This window comes from Anser anser, assembly GCF_964211835.1.
Source record: "Anser anser genome assembly, chromosome: 3".
Lineage (NCBI taxonomy): Eukaryota > Metazoa > Chordata > Aves > Anseriformes > Anatidae > Anser > Anser anser.
Window position 1 is genome coordinate 5,191,259 of NC_139722.1, and position 20,285 is coordinate 5,211,543.

The following is a 20,285-nucleotide window of genomic DNA, read 5'->3' on the forward strand; positions in this document are numbered from 1 at the left end:
GAAAGACCTGGGAGTGTTGGTTGATGAAAAACTCAACATGACCCTACAGTGCATGTTTACAACAGCATTCTGGGCTCCATCAAAAGCAGCGTGACCAGCAGGTCAAGGGAGGTGGTTCTCCCTCTCTGTTCTGCTCTCCTGAGACCCTACCTGGAACACTGCATTTAACTCTGGTGCCCCAAGCAGCACTAGAAGGACATGAACCTAGTAGAGCAAGTCTAGAGGAAGGCCACAAGGATGATCAGAGGCTGGAGTACCTCTCCTGTGAAGACTGGCTGAGGGATTTGGGGTTGTTCAGCCTGGAGAAAACAAGGCTCCAGGGATACCTTACAGCAGTCTTCCAGTACCTAAAGGGGGCCTAAAGGAAAGCTGGGGAGGGACCCTTTGTCAGGGAGTGTAGGGATAGAACAAGGGATAATGGCTTTAAACTAAAAGAGGGTAGATTAAGATTAGATATATGGAAGAAATTCTTTACTCAGACAGTGGTGAGACCCTGGCACAGGCTGCCCAGATATGCTGTGGGTGCCCCATTCCTGGCAGCGCCCAAGGCCAGGCTGGATGAGGCTTTGAGTAACCTGGTCTAGTGGGAGGTGTTGTGCCCATGGCAGGGGGATTGGAACTAGATGTTTTTTAAGGTCCCTTCCAGCCCAAACCATTCTATGATTCTATATTCTACAATGGATTAGAGATTAAAAGGAAAAAAAAAAAAGTCATGTTTTGTTCTGGGATGCATTAACCACCATCCTGTTAGTAAGACCTGTAACTTAATTGTTTTATTTTGTTCACCGTCAGTAAGTCCTAAATTGACATATTGATATTGCAAATAAATTCATAATATATTGCTCTGTAAATATTAGTACAGAGATGACTCAGTATGTAACAACTATACTGCAGTTTGTGGAAATTCCTACCATAGCTTTTTAGAACAGAGATTTGCAAGTTCAACCTTGTTGGGCTAAGTAATTTGCTTGATAGCTTAAAATACTGCACAAATGCAGTAAAGAAGAACGTAGGTTCTTTCCTGCATATATTTGAAGTTTGCAATTCTTTCGTACTAAAAGTTCACAACTGTAATAATTCTCCATCTTAAGCAATATTGCCCCTCAGGCAATGGGACCTTTAGTGAGGGTGCATTTGGCCACACATTACATCAACAGCTTTCAGAAGAAATATAACAGGAAGCAGCCTGAGCAACAAGGACAGAGGGATTATTTATTCTTCTTTTTGAGGAAGAAAAAGGAACTTTACCAAGATGAATACGTAGTCAGGAAAAAATAAATAAATAAATAAAAACTGCAATACTGCAATATAATAATAATCCAAGCCAGAGTTCTGGGTGGGCCATAGGCCCACCATTTAAAAAAAAAAAAAAAAACACAATCCAGAAATCAATATGTCTCCTTTATAATGTAAAAAAAGGTTTAAAATATAATAAGATAATAAGAATAATCACACCATCAGAGAATATCAGAATGGTTGTGGTTGGAAGGGCCTCCAAAGATCATCTGGTCCAATGCCGCTGCCAACCAGGGTCACCCTGAGCACATTGCGCAGGACGGCATCCAGGTGGCTTTTGAATACGTCCAGAGAAAAAGACTCCACAACCTCTCTGGGCAACCTGTTCCGGTGCTCTGTCACCCTCACAGTAAAGAAGTGCCCTCTCATATTAAGACGGAACATCCTGTGCTTCATTTTGTGCCTGTTGCTTCTCGTCCTGTTGCTGGGCACAACTGAGAAGAGTCTGGTTCCTTCCTCTTGACACCCTTCCCTCAGATATTCATACACATTGATGAGGTCTTCCCTCAGTCTTCTCTTTTCCAGACTAAATGGGCCCAGCTCTCTCAGCCTGTTCTCGTACGACAGGTGCTCCAGTCCCCTCATCATCTTAGTAGCCCTTCAATCAACAATCATCTATAGCAGAAATCTACAGCCACAGTCTTAAGATTTCATCAAAATGCTATAAATGACGATATTAGAATTTTAGCTGTGTTTAAAACAAGAAGTATGAAAAAGTCACCAGCCTGGGGCTCCCATAGTTGTTAAGTACTTCCCCCAAACCAGTCCAATCTCTATTTTTTTCATCCAGTGCATTGTTTCCTCAAGATTATGAGGTGGTACCTTGACAAAGTACTTAAAATAATTGCCAGAAGTTAGTTTTCAGATCTGGGTAATGACTGTTCCTTTCTACTACCAGATAAATGCTGACATCAGTCATATTCCTAAACCTCTCTCACCACAGATGAACTGAATGCTGCCCAGGGTTGCACTGTAATAAACTATTCTCAAAGAGAAATACAAATGTGAAGCATTATTGAAAAAGAGCACTAAGATCTGTAATTATGCAGTATCCTAACTTGTTAATTACAGTGCCAAACTGTTCTGTAAGAACTAAATAAACAAAGAAATATTTATTGAAGAGTCACTTTATGGAAGACAGTTTTAAAATTAAGGCTCAGACTTTGGAAATGAGTTTTTGTTGTTGTTGTTTTTTGTTTGTTTGCTTTTTTGTTTTGTTTTGTTTTTCCTGGAAAGATCATTAAAATAATTGCTACTTTTGGGTGTTCTTTTTCTGCAGCTGAAACGGAGACCTAATTGTGGAATTTTGTTTGTGATAACTAAGTGTGACATTCTCCTTGCCATTTCTCAAACAAATTAGGGAAGAAATAATTCACACTGGATCACCCCAGTCATCAGGGAACAATGTGCTTAATTCAGTATATTTACAAGGAAATCAAAGACAAAGAGAAGTGCACAACATTGTTAGATTTCTATCTCCTTCACCAATGTGAATAAAATACTTCACCTACAGTGCAGGAAACTTGGATGGATCCCCGTCCTGTCTCAATGTGCTGAAGCACACATCCCTCTTGGAAGAGTGCCCTGATCACCAGGGATTTGAGGTAGCTTGTGCTCATGAACATTTTCTTTCTCTCCCCTGCAGCCTCTTTCTGTTGGAAGTGGCTAAGACGCCCAAACACAAATGTCTCACACCATATCAGATGACACAGTGTCTATAGTACATCTGTGTGGGTCTGGCAGATCACTTCTGAGAGATCCGCACCCTTCTGGAATAGGAGGAAAAGGCAAGGTAAGACCTACACTACACCCACAGACACTGTGGGCACCTGCATCTAAACGTATAGGGCCTGCAGTTTCTAAAGGAACACTGCAATACATCTGCCCTGCTTCCAAGGGAAGTATTTAAGCTTACAGCTCCAGACTTGAGGTCAATAGGGGAGAACAGCTCCTCCAAAATAATGTATAGATCACTTTTGGAGAACTCTGTTAAGAATGGCTACGTCTTCTCTATTAACACAGAGGGAATTAAGATGGATTTCATGTTGCCTCCTTGGGTGGTAGAAAAAAGGAATAGTGTCTACTCAGCTCTGAAAAATTATTTTCAGGCAAAACATGCCTGATGTGACCCAAACTACCAGTAGTTTCAGGGTAACTAAAAGAGTTCTTTTCATCTAGGTCACAATTTTCCAAACAAGAATACAAAAGAAACACTCCTCTACCTCTAGCACTGAACATTCTGGGCCAAAATAAGTTTAAAAAAATATTCATAGATTTATAACCTGATCAAAAGAAGTGACATAAAAATAGACATTGTGGACCCAACCTAAGAAATTGGTTTGTAGTTGTCTCATCAGCCAAAATACACTTCTGACCTCTCTGCATGCAAGGTCATCCTGATCATTTTCTGTCATTGTTTTTATGCATTTTTTCACTGGATTGAAAAACTCAGATTCAAAGCAATGAAGACACATAACAAAGTAATAATTTCTCTTTAGATTAAACCATCCAGATAAGGCATTCCCTTTCCTCTGAAGAGGTTACTCTACAGTTTCTGAGTCATCTAGCTGAGGGATGATTTGTTACAGCTTGCAAAGGGGACAGATTAAAATGTGTTTCATTTCAAAACCACAATATATCCTTTCTCTGCAGGCTGCACTGTCTTCAAAATCAGTGAATATCAGCCTAGCTAACTTCACAACCCAAGCTGACATTAAAAAGTGGCATACTATCCATATCAGGGGAGGTTCAGGTTGGATGTTAGGTTCTCCATCGAAAAGACAGCACTGGCTCCCCAGGGCACTGGTCATGGCATCGAGCCTCCTAGAGTTCAAGAAGCATTTGGACAATGCTCATAGGGTCTGATTTTGAGGCAGTCCTGCATGGAGCTAGGAGTTCTACAACCTCTTCTTCATGTTTGGTGTCACAGGTAGGACACGAAAGATCTGCTACTTCCAACGTCAGAAATTATTTTTCAGCTACAAGTTGACTCGCAGCTGGCATGCTTTCCTCCACTGGGCCACAGTTTTTCTATTTGTCTGGCAAACACACTTAACTGCTTAGTTTGAGCTGGATGGATCAGAAATTAAACCCTAAGAGCTTCAACCTGCAACAAATTCCCCTAGGCTATTGCTGCACTGTTTGCAAAGTGCTGATCATAGACTTCTGCCCTTATGCTTTGGGTTTTATGAACTGTTAGCCCTGTGTTTCCTACCCTATCCATTTCCTCTCTGTACCCAGCTGCAGCCTCTGCAAACCCACATCCACAGCTGTTACAGCAAAACTGATATTTTCTACTGCTCTGCAGTTACACCAATGCAGTGAGGGACAGGATTCCCACCCCCAAAATCCTAAATGTAAAAAAGACACTAGCCAAAGGTATTAAGCTGTTAAGAGCTGAGGACAGTAAAAGAGTTAATACCTATTTCTTTTTGCACTTGCGAGTTGCAAATCCAGTAACATTTTGCAGTAATTTCTCACTGCCAGCAGTAGACATGAGGAAAAGAAAGAGTAACAGCTGTTTTAAGAGCTGATTGCTAAATTACTTGTCTAGCTGTTGGCTGTGTAGTCAATGGACACAAGACAAGCAAAATTTTGTTCTAGTCACCTGAGAAGTTCATTGTCATGCTCCCTCCACAAAGCATAACTGCATGTGGTTATGAATTCAACAGTTATGCTCAATGGTGTCCTGTTTCTTAGCTGACATTCCTTTCAGTATACTTGTATCTTACTTTTGCAGGGTTCTCTTTTTATGTCTCCTTTCTTTTCCCTCCTTCTCAGTACTTCCTATTCAATAAGTTTTGTGTGAAGGTTCCAACATGTCCTAACATGTACCAGGCAAACCAAATAGAAAGGAGTCACTGTTACAGTTTTTAAAACAATAATATACTGCAGAAAGTCAAAACACAGAACAAGGATGACAACTTAAACCAGCCATGGTCAGTAAATGCACTTGAATTTGTAATGGTAGGTGAAACAAAGCCATCAGACACATAACTCTGAAGGCAGATTTTCTGAATGAGATGAATTTGTTATATAGACATAATTTATGAGACATCTGTCACACAAAGAAAACAGAAGGCTGGGAGTATTTATTTACTGTTTATATAACAATTTCTGGCTGCAAAAAATGAGGGACCGTGTGGAACCATGTCAAAGGCCTTACAGAAATGCAGGTAGATGGCATTGGTAGGTCTTCCCTTGTCAACTGGTGCAGCCACTCCATCATAGAAGACTGCCAGACTGGTCAGGCACGATTTGGCTGTCTCAGATCACCTCCTTATCCTACATGTGCCTTGACATTGCTTCCAGGAGGATCTGTTCCAGGGGGGATCAGGTACTACTGATCTCATCTGCCTTTCACCTAGAGATCCACTTGAATGTAGGTCAATGAAGACAACATGTGCATATCTTAGCATGAGATAAGACTTTCCCAAGACAGCCCTGATAGTCATGTCTAAGCACTTAATTCAGTTGGAAGCCCAGAACTTGCTGAGGTGTCCCAGAGTATCCTGCCAGACCTCCAAGTACCCTTTGGAAGGGAGCAGATCTTCCCTATGGCCTGTGTAACATCTTTAGCAGTGCACTGTGCCTTGTACATCTTGTTTCATATGAAATGGTGCCAAGAGTTTATATATAGGCTTCTGCATTTAGACTTAGGTCTGCACAGACATAGATCTACAATGGGTGAACTATGTAGGCATCCACATACCCTTTTTAGTTAAATACAACTAACTTTCATGACTTCTTTCAAAAGAGTCTGTTCATCTGATTCATTTATTAAGAAGTGAATTTGCTTTTCCCCACCTTGATCATAAAAAAGCACTAACGTAAGCACATGTACTTAGATATCATTGATATTAGTGTGAATAACTGGGTACTTTCCAATATCAGAATCTTGCAAAAGTATATCGGTTTCAGCCAGGAAACTTTTTTTTTTTTTTTTAACAATTATTTTTCTACAGCTCATTACAGCACTCAAGAAATCAGAGTGTTCCAAGCTCTGCTTCCTGCGCTGTGTGTACATTTTCTATCAGATCATGCCTCTGCAAAAGGCAAAGGCATTACAGGATGCAGGAACCAGAACTGTATGACTCCCTTTACAGTGCTTTTTTATCAGGACCTTTTTCATGCAATTAAATGCTCCCTCTTGCCTCTTTTCCATGATTCCTGCATGTCAGACCATGGAATGGATTAGTTTCAGCGAGGTGCATGGAAAGCCCTCTTAACTGAGTTGCACTGTGACAGGGCATGTAATGCATCCTCTGGTTATGTAGGTTTTATATGTCCTTTATAAAGCAGGTTCCCATTTCAGAGTGTCATTTCTACGCTGTTATGAACATGATGAGAAGCTGCTGCACAAATAAGCTTGGCTGTGGCCAAATACAGGACTTTCATTAATTATAACAAGTCAAACTGTGATTAATCAACAATAGCATTTCCAAGTGATTCTTCATGCTGGTATACTGTGACTTTAGGTGAAGCATCTTTAATGCATCTTTTCACTGCTCCAAAAGTTTCTCATTTGTTTACTGTGGCCAGTCCAATGGAATAGTCAGTGTAGAATTCACTGACTTGTGAATCAGATTTTCCTGTTTTCTTCTACATTTTAACACACTTTTCAGTCTCAATAAATTCAAGATATTTTTTACCAACTGGACACTGTTACAGGAAGACCAGACCTCTTGTTGTGTTGTCTACAATATGGTTTTGGTATACTTTTACTTCAAGCATAAGAAAAGGTTAAAATGCTTATATGTGGTATGAATGGCTGAAACATTTTTCAAGAATTCATGGCAAAGGGCCACACGTCGCCCGTCACTATTATTATATTTAAGAAACACCTTTTCCCAGCAAACTCACATAGCAAACAAAAAATGCATTCATGAAAACCTTCAGCTGTTTGTATAGCCTGTTTTAGGCAAAGGTAGCTATAGCTGAAGTCATTAACTATGTAAGCTGGAGCTGAGCCCTCATGGGAAGCAGTCACACTGCAGGTCTGCAGGCCTGTTTCTGAGGGTGGACCTGAAAAATCACTGATAGTCAATGGTGCCTGAAATATCTCCTTTGTAAAGGGAAAGCAAATTTCAGTCTGCAGTTGTGCCAGAGTGGGCAGCATTCGAGTTGGTGCATCTACCTGGACTGAAAGATGGAGGAGAAAAGCCATGGTGAGTGGCTTTCTTCTCCAAAAGCTGAGGGCAGACATTACAGCATGTGTTACTGTGGGCAGGGTGGATTTACTCTACCTGTTCTCCACACTGGCTGAACACACAGCTCCTCCAGATCAAAGACAATGTAACAGAATAGTGCTGGAATCACACTTTTCAACATGCAAGTTGTCAGTGCCCAGCATCTCAAAACTCTGGTAGTCCGACAGCTTTCAAAGATTCTTGTAGCTTCTGCATTTCTGTACCTTGCCTTTGCATTGGCTAGCTTTTGGGGGGGCATTTATGCCCATCTGAACATCTGTTATAATTATTATCCCATTGTTTATCTTCTTGTTAATAGTTCTACTCTACGTCTGGAGTGGAAGGTGAAGTGGAAGGTTGTATGCATTGATAATGTTCCTTTTTGCAAAGCAAAATTAGCAAAAATGATCAGTACTTCAAGGTGTTTTTTGCAGCTAAGAAAAACATCTATACAAAATGTGAACACAGAACAGAATGAATTTTAATCAAAGGCACTAAGTTGTCATTAATTTCAGTGGGATTGAAGAATTGAAGAAACTGGAATTTTGCCTGCATTGCCTGGGCTCACATCAGTCTCTTATAGTTCAAATTTACATAGGGGCTGGAAGAACTTCCACATTAAAATCTCTCAAGCTGAATTTGTTTATGTTTTGAACTAACTAACTTTCCATAGATGTGTCTAATAAAATAATAATAATAATAATAATAATAATAATAATAATAATAAATTAAAAAATACAGTTGCAGAATCTTTTGGAAGTAATCTTTTTTTTTTTAATTTTTTTTTTATTATTATTAAGTTGCTCCACCCTTTCAGGTAGTCCACTTAAGAGAGAGGGAATTGATATGTTAAATTGCTCTTTGTACCATGGTTCCGGATGTCAGTTTTATTAATCTTTGTTTTCTTCCCAGTTATTTAACCCATAGACCATGATTTGTAGGGTATCTGACAGATATTCTTTACAAAATAAATGGATTTGACTATTTAAACAGGTGTGTCATGTTTTAAAGAAATAGTTGCAGTAGTATTATTTCATTTTAACAATACAAATAAAGCTCAGGTGACTGTAGCAAACTAATGAAAATTACTGAGTGCAATGGATGGGGTGATTCAGAAGGGAATGTGTGCTTCCAGTTAAAGTCTTCTAGTCAAGCTTGGATAAACACTTTCTACATGGTATTGGGGAAAAAATGGAACAATCTTCCAAGACATTGAGTATCTGGTGTTGCTAAACTCTGCCTTCTCTCACAGTCAATAGAGAGATGCAGTCTTAATAGCGATGGTAGGCAATTTATTGGGCTTTCTTGTGATAATAACTGTAGTCTATGAAGTTAGAACAAAAAACAAACAAACAAACAAAAAAAGTTTCCACAGAGAAAAAAGCCCCCTTGCCCTTATCTCAAAACATTGAAGGATATGGGAGACCTTATCAAAAGTGACTTCCCATAGTACTGCCCGCTATACAAATAAAGAACAAAAGCAGCTCTGTTACAAAGGAACGATAATCCAATATTAAAATGTTACCAATAGCAACAGCTGCAGAAATTCTGCAGAAAACAGGAAATATTGAAACAAAATTGAATTTGTAGTTTATAGACAGTAAACTCAACTGAGCATCAGCCAAGATGGTGCTCAGTGTAGAGGCATCACAGCAAAGGCAAGGATGAGGAAGGGAACCACATGTAAAGAATGAGGAGATGTTTTTAGACCTCTGAAAGCCAACAGGTAACACAGAAGGAAGGAAGACAAATTGTATTTAAACAGAACAGAGCCGAGCATTGAGAATCTGTCAAAGTTGAATTTGTGATACTACTTTAGGGACAGTGGAAGTAAAGGTGCCATGAGGTGAGTTATATGATGCTGTCCTGGAGAGAAAAAAATAAATAAAAATAAAAATAAATCAAACATAATTCAAATATTCAGACTGAAGGGGAAGGGATACACATCTGTAGTCAGTCTACAAGTAGGTTACTCTTGTGCAACACATGGGATGACAGTCTTTTATTGTGCATATAAATAATGCTCAGTGCCACAGCCTTTTGGCCTCAGTGACCTAATGCAATGCACATTTTATTTAGTAAATGAAAGTTCAGGAACAACTTGGAGGAAAATGTCACTGTGTTCCCCAGTTTGTAGGTCATTCTGTGCATGGCCACAAGATGACTGGCTGACTTATGTTTCTGTCTCAAAACATTTATACCACTCTTTTGCTAGAGACAGAAAAGACAATTGCCAAGCAGCTATCCCAAAACTTGAGCTTTCATTTTGTGAACACAACTTCAGCACTACAGCCTGCTGATCAGCCTATAAGCTTTTTTGGCAAAGTCATTTTGTGTTGCAAAAGAATAGTCTTTTTATCTTCCCTTTCCTTGCCCTGTAAACAAGAGGAAAAAAAAAATGTCCAGAGCAATGCAGTTAGATTGTTTCATTTTCAGTCACCTGTTTCTTAAGATAAGTTCTTTCTTTTAAAATGTGTAACCCCAAAGCTGATGTCATTTATCTGCAATAAATATTGACAAAGAAAGAGAAGAGAATGTATATATATATACAACCCCAGAGTGAGGAGAGCCTCTGACTTCTACCACTCTTCCCAAGAGAGAAGTCTAGCTAGACAAAGGTAACGTATGGAGAATTTAATTTATTAGAAATTTTATCCATAGAGTCACTTGGTCAGCATTAATTGGGCATTGTGTTGTGCAGGCTAATGTAGTTAATATGTAAGTTTTACTAAACCTGGTAATTAAAAGAAAATGTATGCTTGTATTTACCACAGAGGCAGAATTTAAAAACAATTTACATTTTCTGCTTAGAAAACCATCTACCTGTCTGGGTGAGAAACACTTTACATGAAGTCTAATTTGTGATTCTTTATACCAAAAAGCAACACTTGGTCTTGTTTGCTTCATTCTTCAAATGTGAACATATATTAATCCATTTTGTATTTGATTATAGTCAATCACAAGAAATGTTTTTCTAATAAAACTTGAATTATTGTTACGTTAAATTTATTTATCTGGAATGTGGGTATATATCAGTACAGCTAGACTCATAATTTTGCTATCTATAGCTGTCAAGTACTTGTCCAAGCTTGCAGGTATATACCGTTTTAAAATATCTTTTATATCTTCTCATATACAATAAGATGATTGTTTCTTCTTAATGCAGAATGAAAATTCATTTGTTACAAAATGAAATTTATAGATGCAAACTCAAAGACAGTTTAAAAAAAATATATATCAAAGTAACTGAAGTGACAAATATCCTTACTGTTGTAAACTTTCAGACCTGCTATACCCTGAAAGTTTTATCAGCTGGCAGGAAAAAGTCTCTGCTGAGGAGTGAAGCACCGGGATTAAACAGACATGCACACACACACACAAAAAAAAAAAAATGTGTCTGCACTCTCTTTTTCAAATAGAATTTTTTTCTAGCTTTGTAACTAGTAGATTTTTAATATTGTTTTAACATCTGATGAAAGTTGCATGAAATGTCCGAGTTTTCACGCAGAGCTACATAAAACTATGTTGCCGGTATTTGTCTCTTCAAAAGCATAGAAGTGATTTAGTTGATCGAGTAGTATAGTATTGACATGGAAGTATCTGGGAACAGTCATCTTCTGATTTTGAAACTAATGCCAAATAAATTTACTCTAAGAGATGGATTTGATTGTGTGGTCTGACAGTTGAAGATGTGTGGTAGTATTTTAATCAAGTTTACTGCTGAAGCTAGAAATGTTTTATGTTTCCAGTTGCAGCACTTTCCTTTGTAGTCACAGAAAGATCTTGTTTCTGTATGTTGAAGTTCTGCATAGCCAAGCATCCAAAGAAAAAATTCTTCTGATACACTGATTCATGCCTTATGCTTGTTCCTGAATGCTTTGTTGTGAATATTAGCACAAGATATAATATAATATTAGCAAGATCTTTTGGCTAGGCATAGCCACATGGTACGTTTATGTTCTCTGGTTGAGTGAGCTCCAGTCATAAAGGAAAGTGTTTCCTACGTTGTAAACTACTGTGGAATGCTCATAGAATGTGAACAGAAAAGGGACCTCAAGCATAAGGAAAACTTCATGTAGGCCATTACCATATCCTCTGCCCAGTGCTGAATTTAGCTTAGAGATTTAGCTCCAAACGAGAAATAGAAATGGACCTACTTGTGCCCTGGCAGAGACCACAGTGCTCCTCAGCGAAGATGAAAGTAATGGAGTTGATGCTCTATTTGTAAATGGAAGAAAAGAAAACACATTTTCTGGACCCCTATCATTATTTATTTATTTATTATTATTATTATTATTACTATAATAAACATCAATTTCTGACACCACACATATAGAACTGACTCACACACAGAGGAGCAAGAAAATCCTCTGACTTCAGTAACATAAACCCAACATAAATGAAAGGGAAATCATATCATAAATCTAGAGACAATTTCAGATATTAAACAGTTAACAGGATATTAATATTAATAAACAGCTAACAGGATATTAATAACAGTATTAATAACAGTATTACTGCCATCTCTTCAAAATCATCATTCTAGGGATAAAAAATATTTGTACCACTAATTAAAAGAAGAATGAAATGGAAGTTGTTTTTACAGGACTCTGGAAACTTGCTGTTAATTCTTTGTGATGTTAACCAATCTTTTAGTTCTTGCCAGAAGGAAAAGCTCTTAACTCATTCTTCTCACCTAAAATCAACATGTTTCTTTAATCACTTAGCAGAGATGAATTGGTGAATCTACAATATTTTCATAGTAGATTTACAGTTTTAACAGTTATTATACCAATAGTATCCCTGTCAAGCAGGATTTGCTAGATCTCTACCGCTGACCTGTACTGCTCACACTGGATTTTCCTCAGAAGCCAGATCTAAGGTTTATTATGTTCAACTAATTTTATTATACATATTTTCCCTACTTCCTTCATTCTGTTTTAAGATAAACTGTTGAGTTCAAAGTCTGTCTCACCAAGGATTTTGCCAAATCTTCATTCTTTAACAACTGAAAAGATGCAATTTCATGTATGTCTTCAGTAGAAAAAAGTTATGTAATATTTGATTTGCTTCTTCTGACATGTAGAAAAAAATATTCCATGAATATGAGTGGGTTTTAGACTGTGTGCATACTGTGGTATTTGCTTCTGTAAAGTATCTTATCAGCCAGAGACCAATAGCAATAGTATTGGCTGAAGGTTTTGTTTATGTGCCAGATGCTGCTTGAGGGTGATCAGCACCATCTGATTGAGAGATTATTATGCTGATTTGATTGGGAAACAGGGAGAAGGAAAGAAATGGAGACAACTGTTGATGTGTGGAAACAGTACCCCACTCCAGAATAAAAGTTCCCAATACAGATGATGCTTGCTTGAGCAGCACATTGGTGTGGCCCCAGTGAATATATTTTATTTTATTTATTTTTATTTATTTATTTATTTATTTTATCCAAGGAGGGAAAGATTTAGAAAATGCTACAAATTCAGGACATTTTGAATAAAGAAATCAAGAGGAGGTTGATCCATCTGTTATAGGAAACATGCAACTTTATACTACTTGTGGTCTCCGCCTCAGTACAAGGTGGAGCCTTCTCTCCGTATAAGATAGTGGTGACCATTCACCATCATATAGTCATTTGTGCATTCTCAGCACATGCAATGGTATTATGTAATGACAAAAAAAAAATCTCATCTGTGGTGGATTTGATTTTGAAACTGTTTTGCATCTTGCTTACATATCACAGTACACCACAAATTTTATGCAACAGAGATTAATGTTTTTTTGTTTGTTTCTTCTTTGCGTGTTTTTTCCTTCATAGAAATGGGCCCAATAACTGCAGTCCTTTGCCTGGTTGCTTTGATACACCAAGCTGATGGACAGGTAGGACCATTCATGTATGCAAAAAAGTTATATCTGAGGACGTTGTATAGATATCTGCATTAGCGGGTTGAGTGATCTCGAGCTCTGCAGTTCAGGGTTGAAATTATTATTTGCACATCCTTTCCACAACAAAGATGAACTCCTGTTTTTCTAAGATTTATGTGTTAAAATTCTGCCTATCAAAAATATTCTCCTCTTTACAAAAATAATTTTTAAAATACATTTTCCTAAAATAATATGAACTGATGCTGCTCTAAAATAATTTACCTAAGTATCAGAAATCTAGTCTTCACTTCTCTTCAGAAAGGATTAATCTTGTAAGATGTAGATATCTACTATGTACACATTTGGATGTGAGCTATTTATAAAGATATGCTTAATAAGGAATGAAAAGAAATAGGTTCTTTAGGAATGCTAATCATCTCTTTCTTTAGGAAATAATTCTTTACTCTGAGGACGGTCAAAGACTGGAACAGGTTTCCTAGAGAGGCAGTCGATGTCCTATGACTGTCAGTGCTCAAGAGGAGTTTGGACAATGCCTTCATTAACATACTTTAACTTTTGGTTGGCCATGAAGTATCCAGATAGTTGGATTAGATTATCTTTGTAGGTCCCTTCCATCTGAAATATCCTATCCATCTTTAACAAAGCTCAGGTGATCTATGCCCTAAATTGCTTTTTTAACTGACTATACCAAGGGCTTAAAATAACTGGCTGAGATGTAGTTTCTACTACTGTAAATGCCATAAATTGAACAAGATGTACAAAACCTCTTGAGGGAGGTTTAGTTGCCCAAACAGAAATGTCTTAGTGCAGTTTGAGATTGCCTGGGGTGCCTGAGACATTCATGAGAGGCTCTACAGGCTGTACAAAGAGCTTTAACCTTCTGGAAAAAACAGTTAGGGCTCTCTGGGCATTTAAAATGGCATTAGGTGCCATTTTAGGCCACTGACTACAGCTTTTAAAACCTAGAATTGAGCTCTGAAGTCAAAGCAGTGAGAAGTGGGATTCATTCATATTATTGGGACATCTTAAAATTTAGTCTCTCTCATGTTGTGGTTTTCTCATTGACCATAAGGGCAAACTGAGATGACTTTTAGAAATTTACATCTATGGTATAGATGCCTAAAATTAAGTAAGATGAATTGGTTCCTAGCATGGAAATCATCACACTAATGGTGAAATTCATCTCACCAATCTAAGCGTCAAAATATTAATCATCTAGATCTCTCCCAAGCTCTTACTATAAACAAAGGAAGGAGAAAGAGGTACTTCTAGAGAATAGCTTTTCCAGTCCTAAAAACGAGTTTGGGTTTTGTTTGATGAGCTATGTCTGCCCTCTCCAGTAATGAATAAGAGTAAGGTATCTAGCTTAGACTGAGAGGATTCATTTTCAGATATTAAGTGGGAAGAATCCCTTCCCAAGGAACATTCCAGTCTGAAAACTCTAATGTGGGCATTGCAACCGTTGTTCTTTGCCAGGATTCAAAACCTGTCATCACTGGATAAGAGGCAATTTAAATTGTTCATTGCCTTCTTGATCTTATGTATTTCAGAAGATGGTCTGCAAATGGCTTTAAATTCTGATCCAGCTTCACGTATTTCCGAAGCTTGCAAGTGATGAGATCTAGGAATTTTTTAGTGCTCACAGAAGGTCAAAGCCAGTACTGATGTTTGGTTCCAGAGCTAAGCTTTCTCCATGTTTGATTTGGAGACAGCTGAAGGTAGAAATATTAATTACAAATTTCATTTAGGGTCACATCTCCATATTAAAAAGATGGTTCAAATGAAAGGAGGGAGAAAAAAAGATTAAAAAAAAAAATCACCAGTTACAAGAATAGAAGAACCAATAAAGGAAAATTGAGAATTTCCATGCAGCTTTACTTTGACAAGAAGTTCACAGTCTTTCTTGCTTATTAAACCTCAGATAACTGGAACAATCATTTACTGTTTTCCAGGTGTTTCAGAGTAAACAAGTGGACACACCCCTCTTTCAACCTTTTCCCATTAAAAACCCAATACAGAAGCCAATAAAGAAACCGATATACAAACCGATACATAAACCAATAAAGAAACCGGTACAGATACCACTACAGAAACCCCAGCTACCTCAGCGACCAGCCCAACAGAAATACAATGGTTTTCAGATGCAAAGCAAACAACAGATGTTTCAGCAACAAAATAATATTCAGCTGAAAAACAAGCAAGTCATCCTTAAAGAACACAATGAAATAAGAAGATCTGTAGTTCCAACAGCCAGGAACATGCTGAAGATGGTAAGCTACGCATATCCACTAGCCTGTTTTCCAGATTATTAGTAGAAGATTGTAGCCTCCTAAAAACCCCACACTCAGTGAGTAGATAGGGCAGGAAAGGTAAGAAATCAGAATTTTATCCCTTTGTTTCTGCTGGCTTCATGCTTTAAGTCTGCACACTTCGGTGCTGTAAGCGCTTGTAAAATCATTGCAAAGATCTCAGAACATGCCCCAAGCACTGCTCTTAACCTCTCTCATAACCAACATGTCTTAGTTTCTGCAGTTAGCAAAACTCAGTTAAGCAACATGGCACGTCTCCCTTATCCAGGGACATCTGTCTAGAGGAAATATGAACACAGGTTTACTGCAACCATATCCATTTATTGTTGTTAAACCTGTATTAATATAGCCTGCAAAGTGAATCACAAATTCTTGCCTTATGTTTTCTCATTGCAATAGGCAGAAACTGCAATCTTTTTCAGGGAAAACTTTTACCTTAGAAGAAAAGAAACACATGCCCCGAATGAAGGAAAGTGGGCAAAGCAAGGGTGGAGCTGGGATACCAGCAGCAATTTTCTGAATTAAACATAACTGGGAAGGCAAAAAAAGGCCTAGACCTGCATAGCTATCTGGCCTCAGATGAACTTGCTTTGCTCATCACTGTTACCATACCCATCACTCTTGATATTTTTTGTTATACCTATCCAACGTGCAGATGAGCTGCTCAGTGCTTTATGGTTAAGTCTGCACGGTAAGTCTTGCAAACATTCCCCTGGTTCAAAGACCAGCTGGTGTCTATCACTACATCTCGGCTCCACCTAGGCTGAAGCTCAAATTTGTACCATTTAGAGCACTGTACCATACAAAGTTAATTCAGACACAAAGGTAAAAGAAGGCAATAGTATGTTTTAACATTTCTATTAATCGGGATTTTCTGGAGATCAGGACTGTGTGATACTCTGCAAAATTGCTTGATCTGCAGCCCTTAAGGGCTGAAGAAACATGGTGCCCATGCCCCATGCCAGGTAGTGTAAAGTGGCACAGCTCCTTTGCTTTCTTTTGAGGAACCCAAAGCATTCAGCACTCAATGCGCAAATAATTCCCCATGTTTTTCTTCTCCTTCATGGACTGCACAAATTTGCCTGTGACTTGTTTCTTCCTTTGTGTCTTTCAGGTTTGGAATGAGAGAGCTGCTAAAAATGCTCAGAAATGGGCAAAGAAGTGTGAAATGGAAATCAGTCCAACAGATCAGAGAGTTATTGATGGTACATAAACAACATGGATCCTAAGCTTATGGGTTAATGTTGATTTGCAGATGACCCTTGTTCATGTGAACTAGAAATACGAATACATTTTAAGCTGTCGTAGAATATCTTTGGAGGATTATTAAACACAAAAACATCATCTTTGTCAGAGAAATTCCCTGAAAGACAAACTGTTGGAGCTTGAGAGAGGGAAGCTGTGTACTTGCCCTGTTCTTGTACCTTTTTTTAAGTACCCTCTTTTAGCTCCTAGCTCCTGCTGGAGACAAGATAGCACAATAGAAGACTGTGGGTATGACTAAGTATAGACATTTTTGTGTAGCATATTGTAGTTAAAAGCTCACCAAAATCAAAATAGTATTCTCTGCTGCTTTCATAAGATAGAGTGTACTGTCCTCTTTAAAATCACAGGGGAAATAGGTTGGCATTGCAGACCTTTTGTTTAGGATGTAACTACACTCCCCCCATCATACCTTCCACCCTACAACTTGCTTCCTTCCTATGTAATAAAATACACCTACTTCTACTTCAGGCATCACCTGTGGTGAGAATATATTGCTCTCCTCTCAACCAAAAACATGGGCTGAAACAATCCAAGTCTGGAACAGTCAGGGCTCCAATTTCAAGTATGGTTTTGGAGCAACTACGAAGAATGCCAATGTCAAGAGCTACGCTCAGGTATGGATAATTGAAGCAAATAGCAATGATACACTAGAATTATATGAGTACAATCAAGGTTGCTGAGAGGTATTTATTATCAGAAAAAAAAAATCTCATTGATAGAATTCAATAAAATATGTCTCTGAAATAATATGTTTATTTTTGATTCTACAGCTAGTGTGGTATAACAGCTACCAGGTTGGATGTGCAGTTGCCTACTGTCCTAGGAACCAGTACAACTACTTTTATGTTTGCCATTACTGTCCTCCGTAAGTATTGACTTTTAATTTTCTTAAAATGTGATAATCCTGGATATGTTTTCAAAAACTCCAGTAGTCCATTGGTGATTTGTAGGATCAAATGCCTATAGTTTCTTTTAGCTACTTGTAATTTTGAAAACACGCATGTGAATTGTGTTTTTAACATCAGGTTAAATATTAATATTTATTTCATTTCACACTGAAACAGAAATTTGGGAAATTTTAGCATTTGAATAAAGAAAGGTCTGTCTGTGTAAGGATAAGGCATCATGCACAAGTCATGCTATAACTTTGACCATAAAGAAGACAGACAAAAAGTGAAAGCCAACAGCAAATGAATATTCACAGCGGTAAAGAGCATATCTTTGACTCCTTCATGTCAGAAGGTGGCTGCTGAGGTAATTTTCTTATGAGCCACGATGCACTTGAAAGCCATTAGAAAAGCACAGCCAGGAAGCACATAAGACTTTTTAAACTGATAATGTTATATAAAGGCAAATAGTCAATTAGTTTTCTTTCCCCAAATGCCTATTTGATTTAAAATCACAGTTCTTATATTCTATGCATAGCTCAAACTGAAACATGACTATCTATGAAAATAATTTTACCCAAAACCTGTGGATGTCTTTCATTGGGATAAAGAAAGTCAATTGTCAGTAGCTCAGAGCTACACTTTGATCTCATTTTGTGTTGTGTTTCTTTCAAATTTCAGAGGAAATAACATAATGCAAGTGGCTGCACCTTACAAAAGTGGACCAAGATGTGCAGATTGTCCCGACCACTGCGACAAAGGGCTTTGCAGTAAGTGTTTGCCTCCTTACAACAAACATTGCACTACCTCAAATAATAACATTCGCTTTTCCTTCTTGATACTTACCTTTTGCCAATCTGCAGGTAGGATATCGTAGAATTGCTTCTTGGTTTTCCTTCTACACATGATAGTGATTAAATAGCCCACCACAACTGGCACGATTTTGAGCGGGGGAAGGGGGGGGGGGGAGGGGGGGGGCACCAGATGAGATCCATAAATCCCTTCCAGCCTCATCCATCCTATGCCAGTGGGCGCGTTGTGTTGCTGCCAAGCAGTGAGTGATCACATCGCCAGTCTTCTGCTGCCCTCTTCTGGAAAGCTCAAGACAACGTCTTGATGTGCATGTGCATCTTAAGTGCATGGACAGATTGTCAAGGTTCATATATGTCCATGTATACATAAAGATCTCCACATGACCCTGGGTATCGTAGACTTCCATGCGGAGCAACTCCAAGTATACAAATAGACAGGAACTGTAAGATACCACCTTTCTGTCTGTTTTCCCTTTTACACAATATTCAAGCAGTTTGAACAGCAGAGCAAAGGTATAAAGGCTAAGTAGGCAAGAAAATTAATGAGAAGATGCATGCTGGAAAATGCAGAAGTATCAGACCAGCACTGTTTTTTTCAATCAATATTTCATGTTCTTTTTCTATCTGTTCTATTTTAGCCAATCCTTGCAGGCATCGAGATGCATTTCCAAACTGCAGAAATATGAAAACCTTGTTTGGCTGCCGCCATTCGGTGGTGAGAGAGAAGTGTGCTGCTACCTGTAAATGCAACACTCAAATCATCTAATATGCTGGTGGATGTCACTGTAGCTGCTTTGGGACTTACTTATTAGGAAAAAGTAGAACTGACCACGAAGCGCATTCATGCTCAGTGTATCAGCTCAGATTGACCTGTATGTAAACTTTTTTTTTTTTTTTATGAAATCGCACAATTATGTCAGTCCCAAATTAGTCTAGAAGCTCAGATAACCTCTGATGTTATTTTAGGCTTTATAGAAATCATGATTAAGCTACTCATGTGTTACTTTTTGGTTTTCCTTGTGGTGGATCTTCCACTGATTCATTTCCTTTTAACAGGAAATACACTTTTAAAACATGGAAATATGTTAAATTCCACTTAACTTTCTTCTGTTACCTTTTCTTCAATTATAAATGGAATACATTCCTGCTAAATAAATATATGTTCACAAACAGAGCTTTTCACTGAAGTTGTTTATAATTTTTCCATTTGGAAAATACCTTATGAGTATTTCAAGGATCTGCAAAACTTTATGCAAATGAGGAAAAGAAAAGAAGAGCCAAAAGCATTATTTTGCACAGCCAAAATAAGAGGAACTCCTTGAATCTGCCAACTCTTGCCATGTGGCCTTAACACAAATCTGATACATCTGTATATCCAAGTGATAAATTATATATATTTTTTCTAATATAGCACCAACAGTCAAGAAATGAGAAGCTTTTTAAAACCATTTATACAAAGAAAGAGGTGGCCTTTCCATACTCTCTATGAGTAAGTCCCTCTCTTGCTTGGAATTTATACATATATATATATATGTATTATATATATATGTATATATATATATGTATGTATAAATACAGCCTCAAAAAAAAAGAAAAGGGAAAAATAAAGTCCATGTCTCCTAAAATACTTATTAATAGGGG

At 37.9% G+C, this 20,285-nt stretch overlaps 1 protein-coding gene across 1 annotated transcript in view; it reads left to right on the forward strand.

The window, feature by feature from the left end:
• Positions 1-19,717, forward strand: part of LOC310897471 (uncharacterized protein) — a 54,190-nt gene extending 34,473 nt beyond the window's left edge. The window contains exons 10-17 of the mRNA XM_083831123.1: positions 3,009-3,088; positions 13,303-13,364; positions 15,323-15,640; positions 16,794-16,884; positions 17,414-17,559; positions 17,716-17,810; positions 18,514-18,602; positions 19,283-19,717. Coding sequence (XP_083687249.1) covers positions 3,009-3,088; positions 13,303-13,364; positions 15,323-15,640; positions 16,794-16,884; positions 17,414-17,559; positions 17,716-17,810; positions 18,514-18,602; positions 19,283-19,410 — 1,009 coding nt within the window. The 3' untranslated portion in view covers positions 19,411-19,717. The remainder of the gene's footprint in view (positions 1-3,008; positions 3,089-13,302; positions 13,365-15,322; positions 15,641-16,793; positions 16,885-17,413; positions 17,560-17,715; positions 17,811-18,513; positions 18,603-19,282) is intronic.
• The last annotated feature ends 568 nt before the right edge of the window (positions 19,718-20,285 follow it).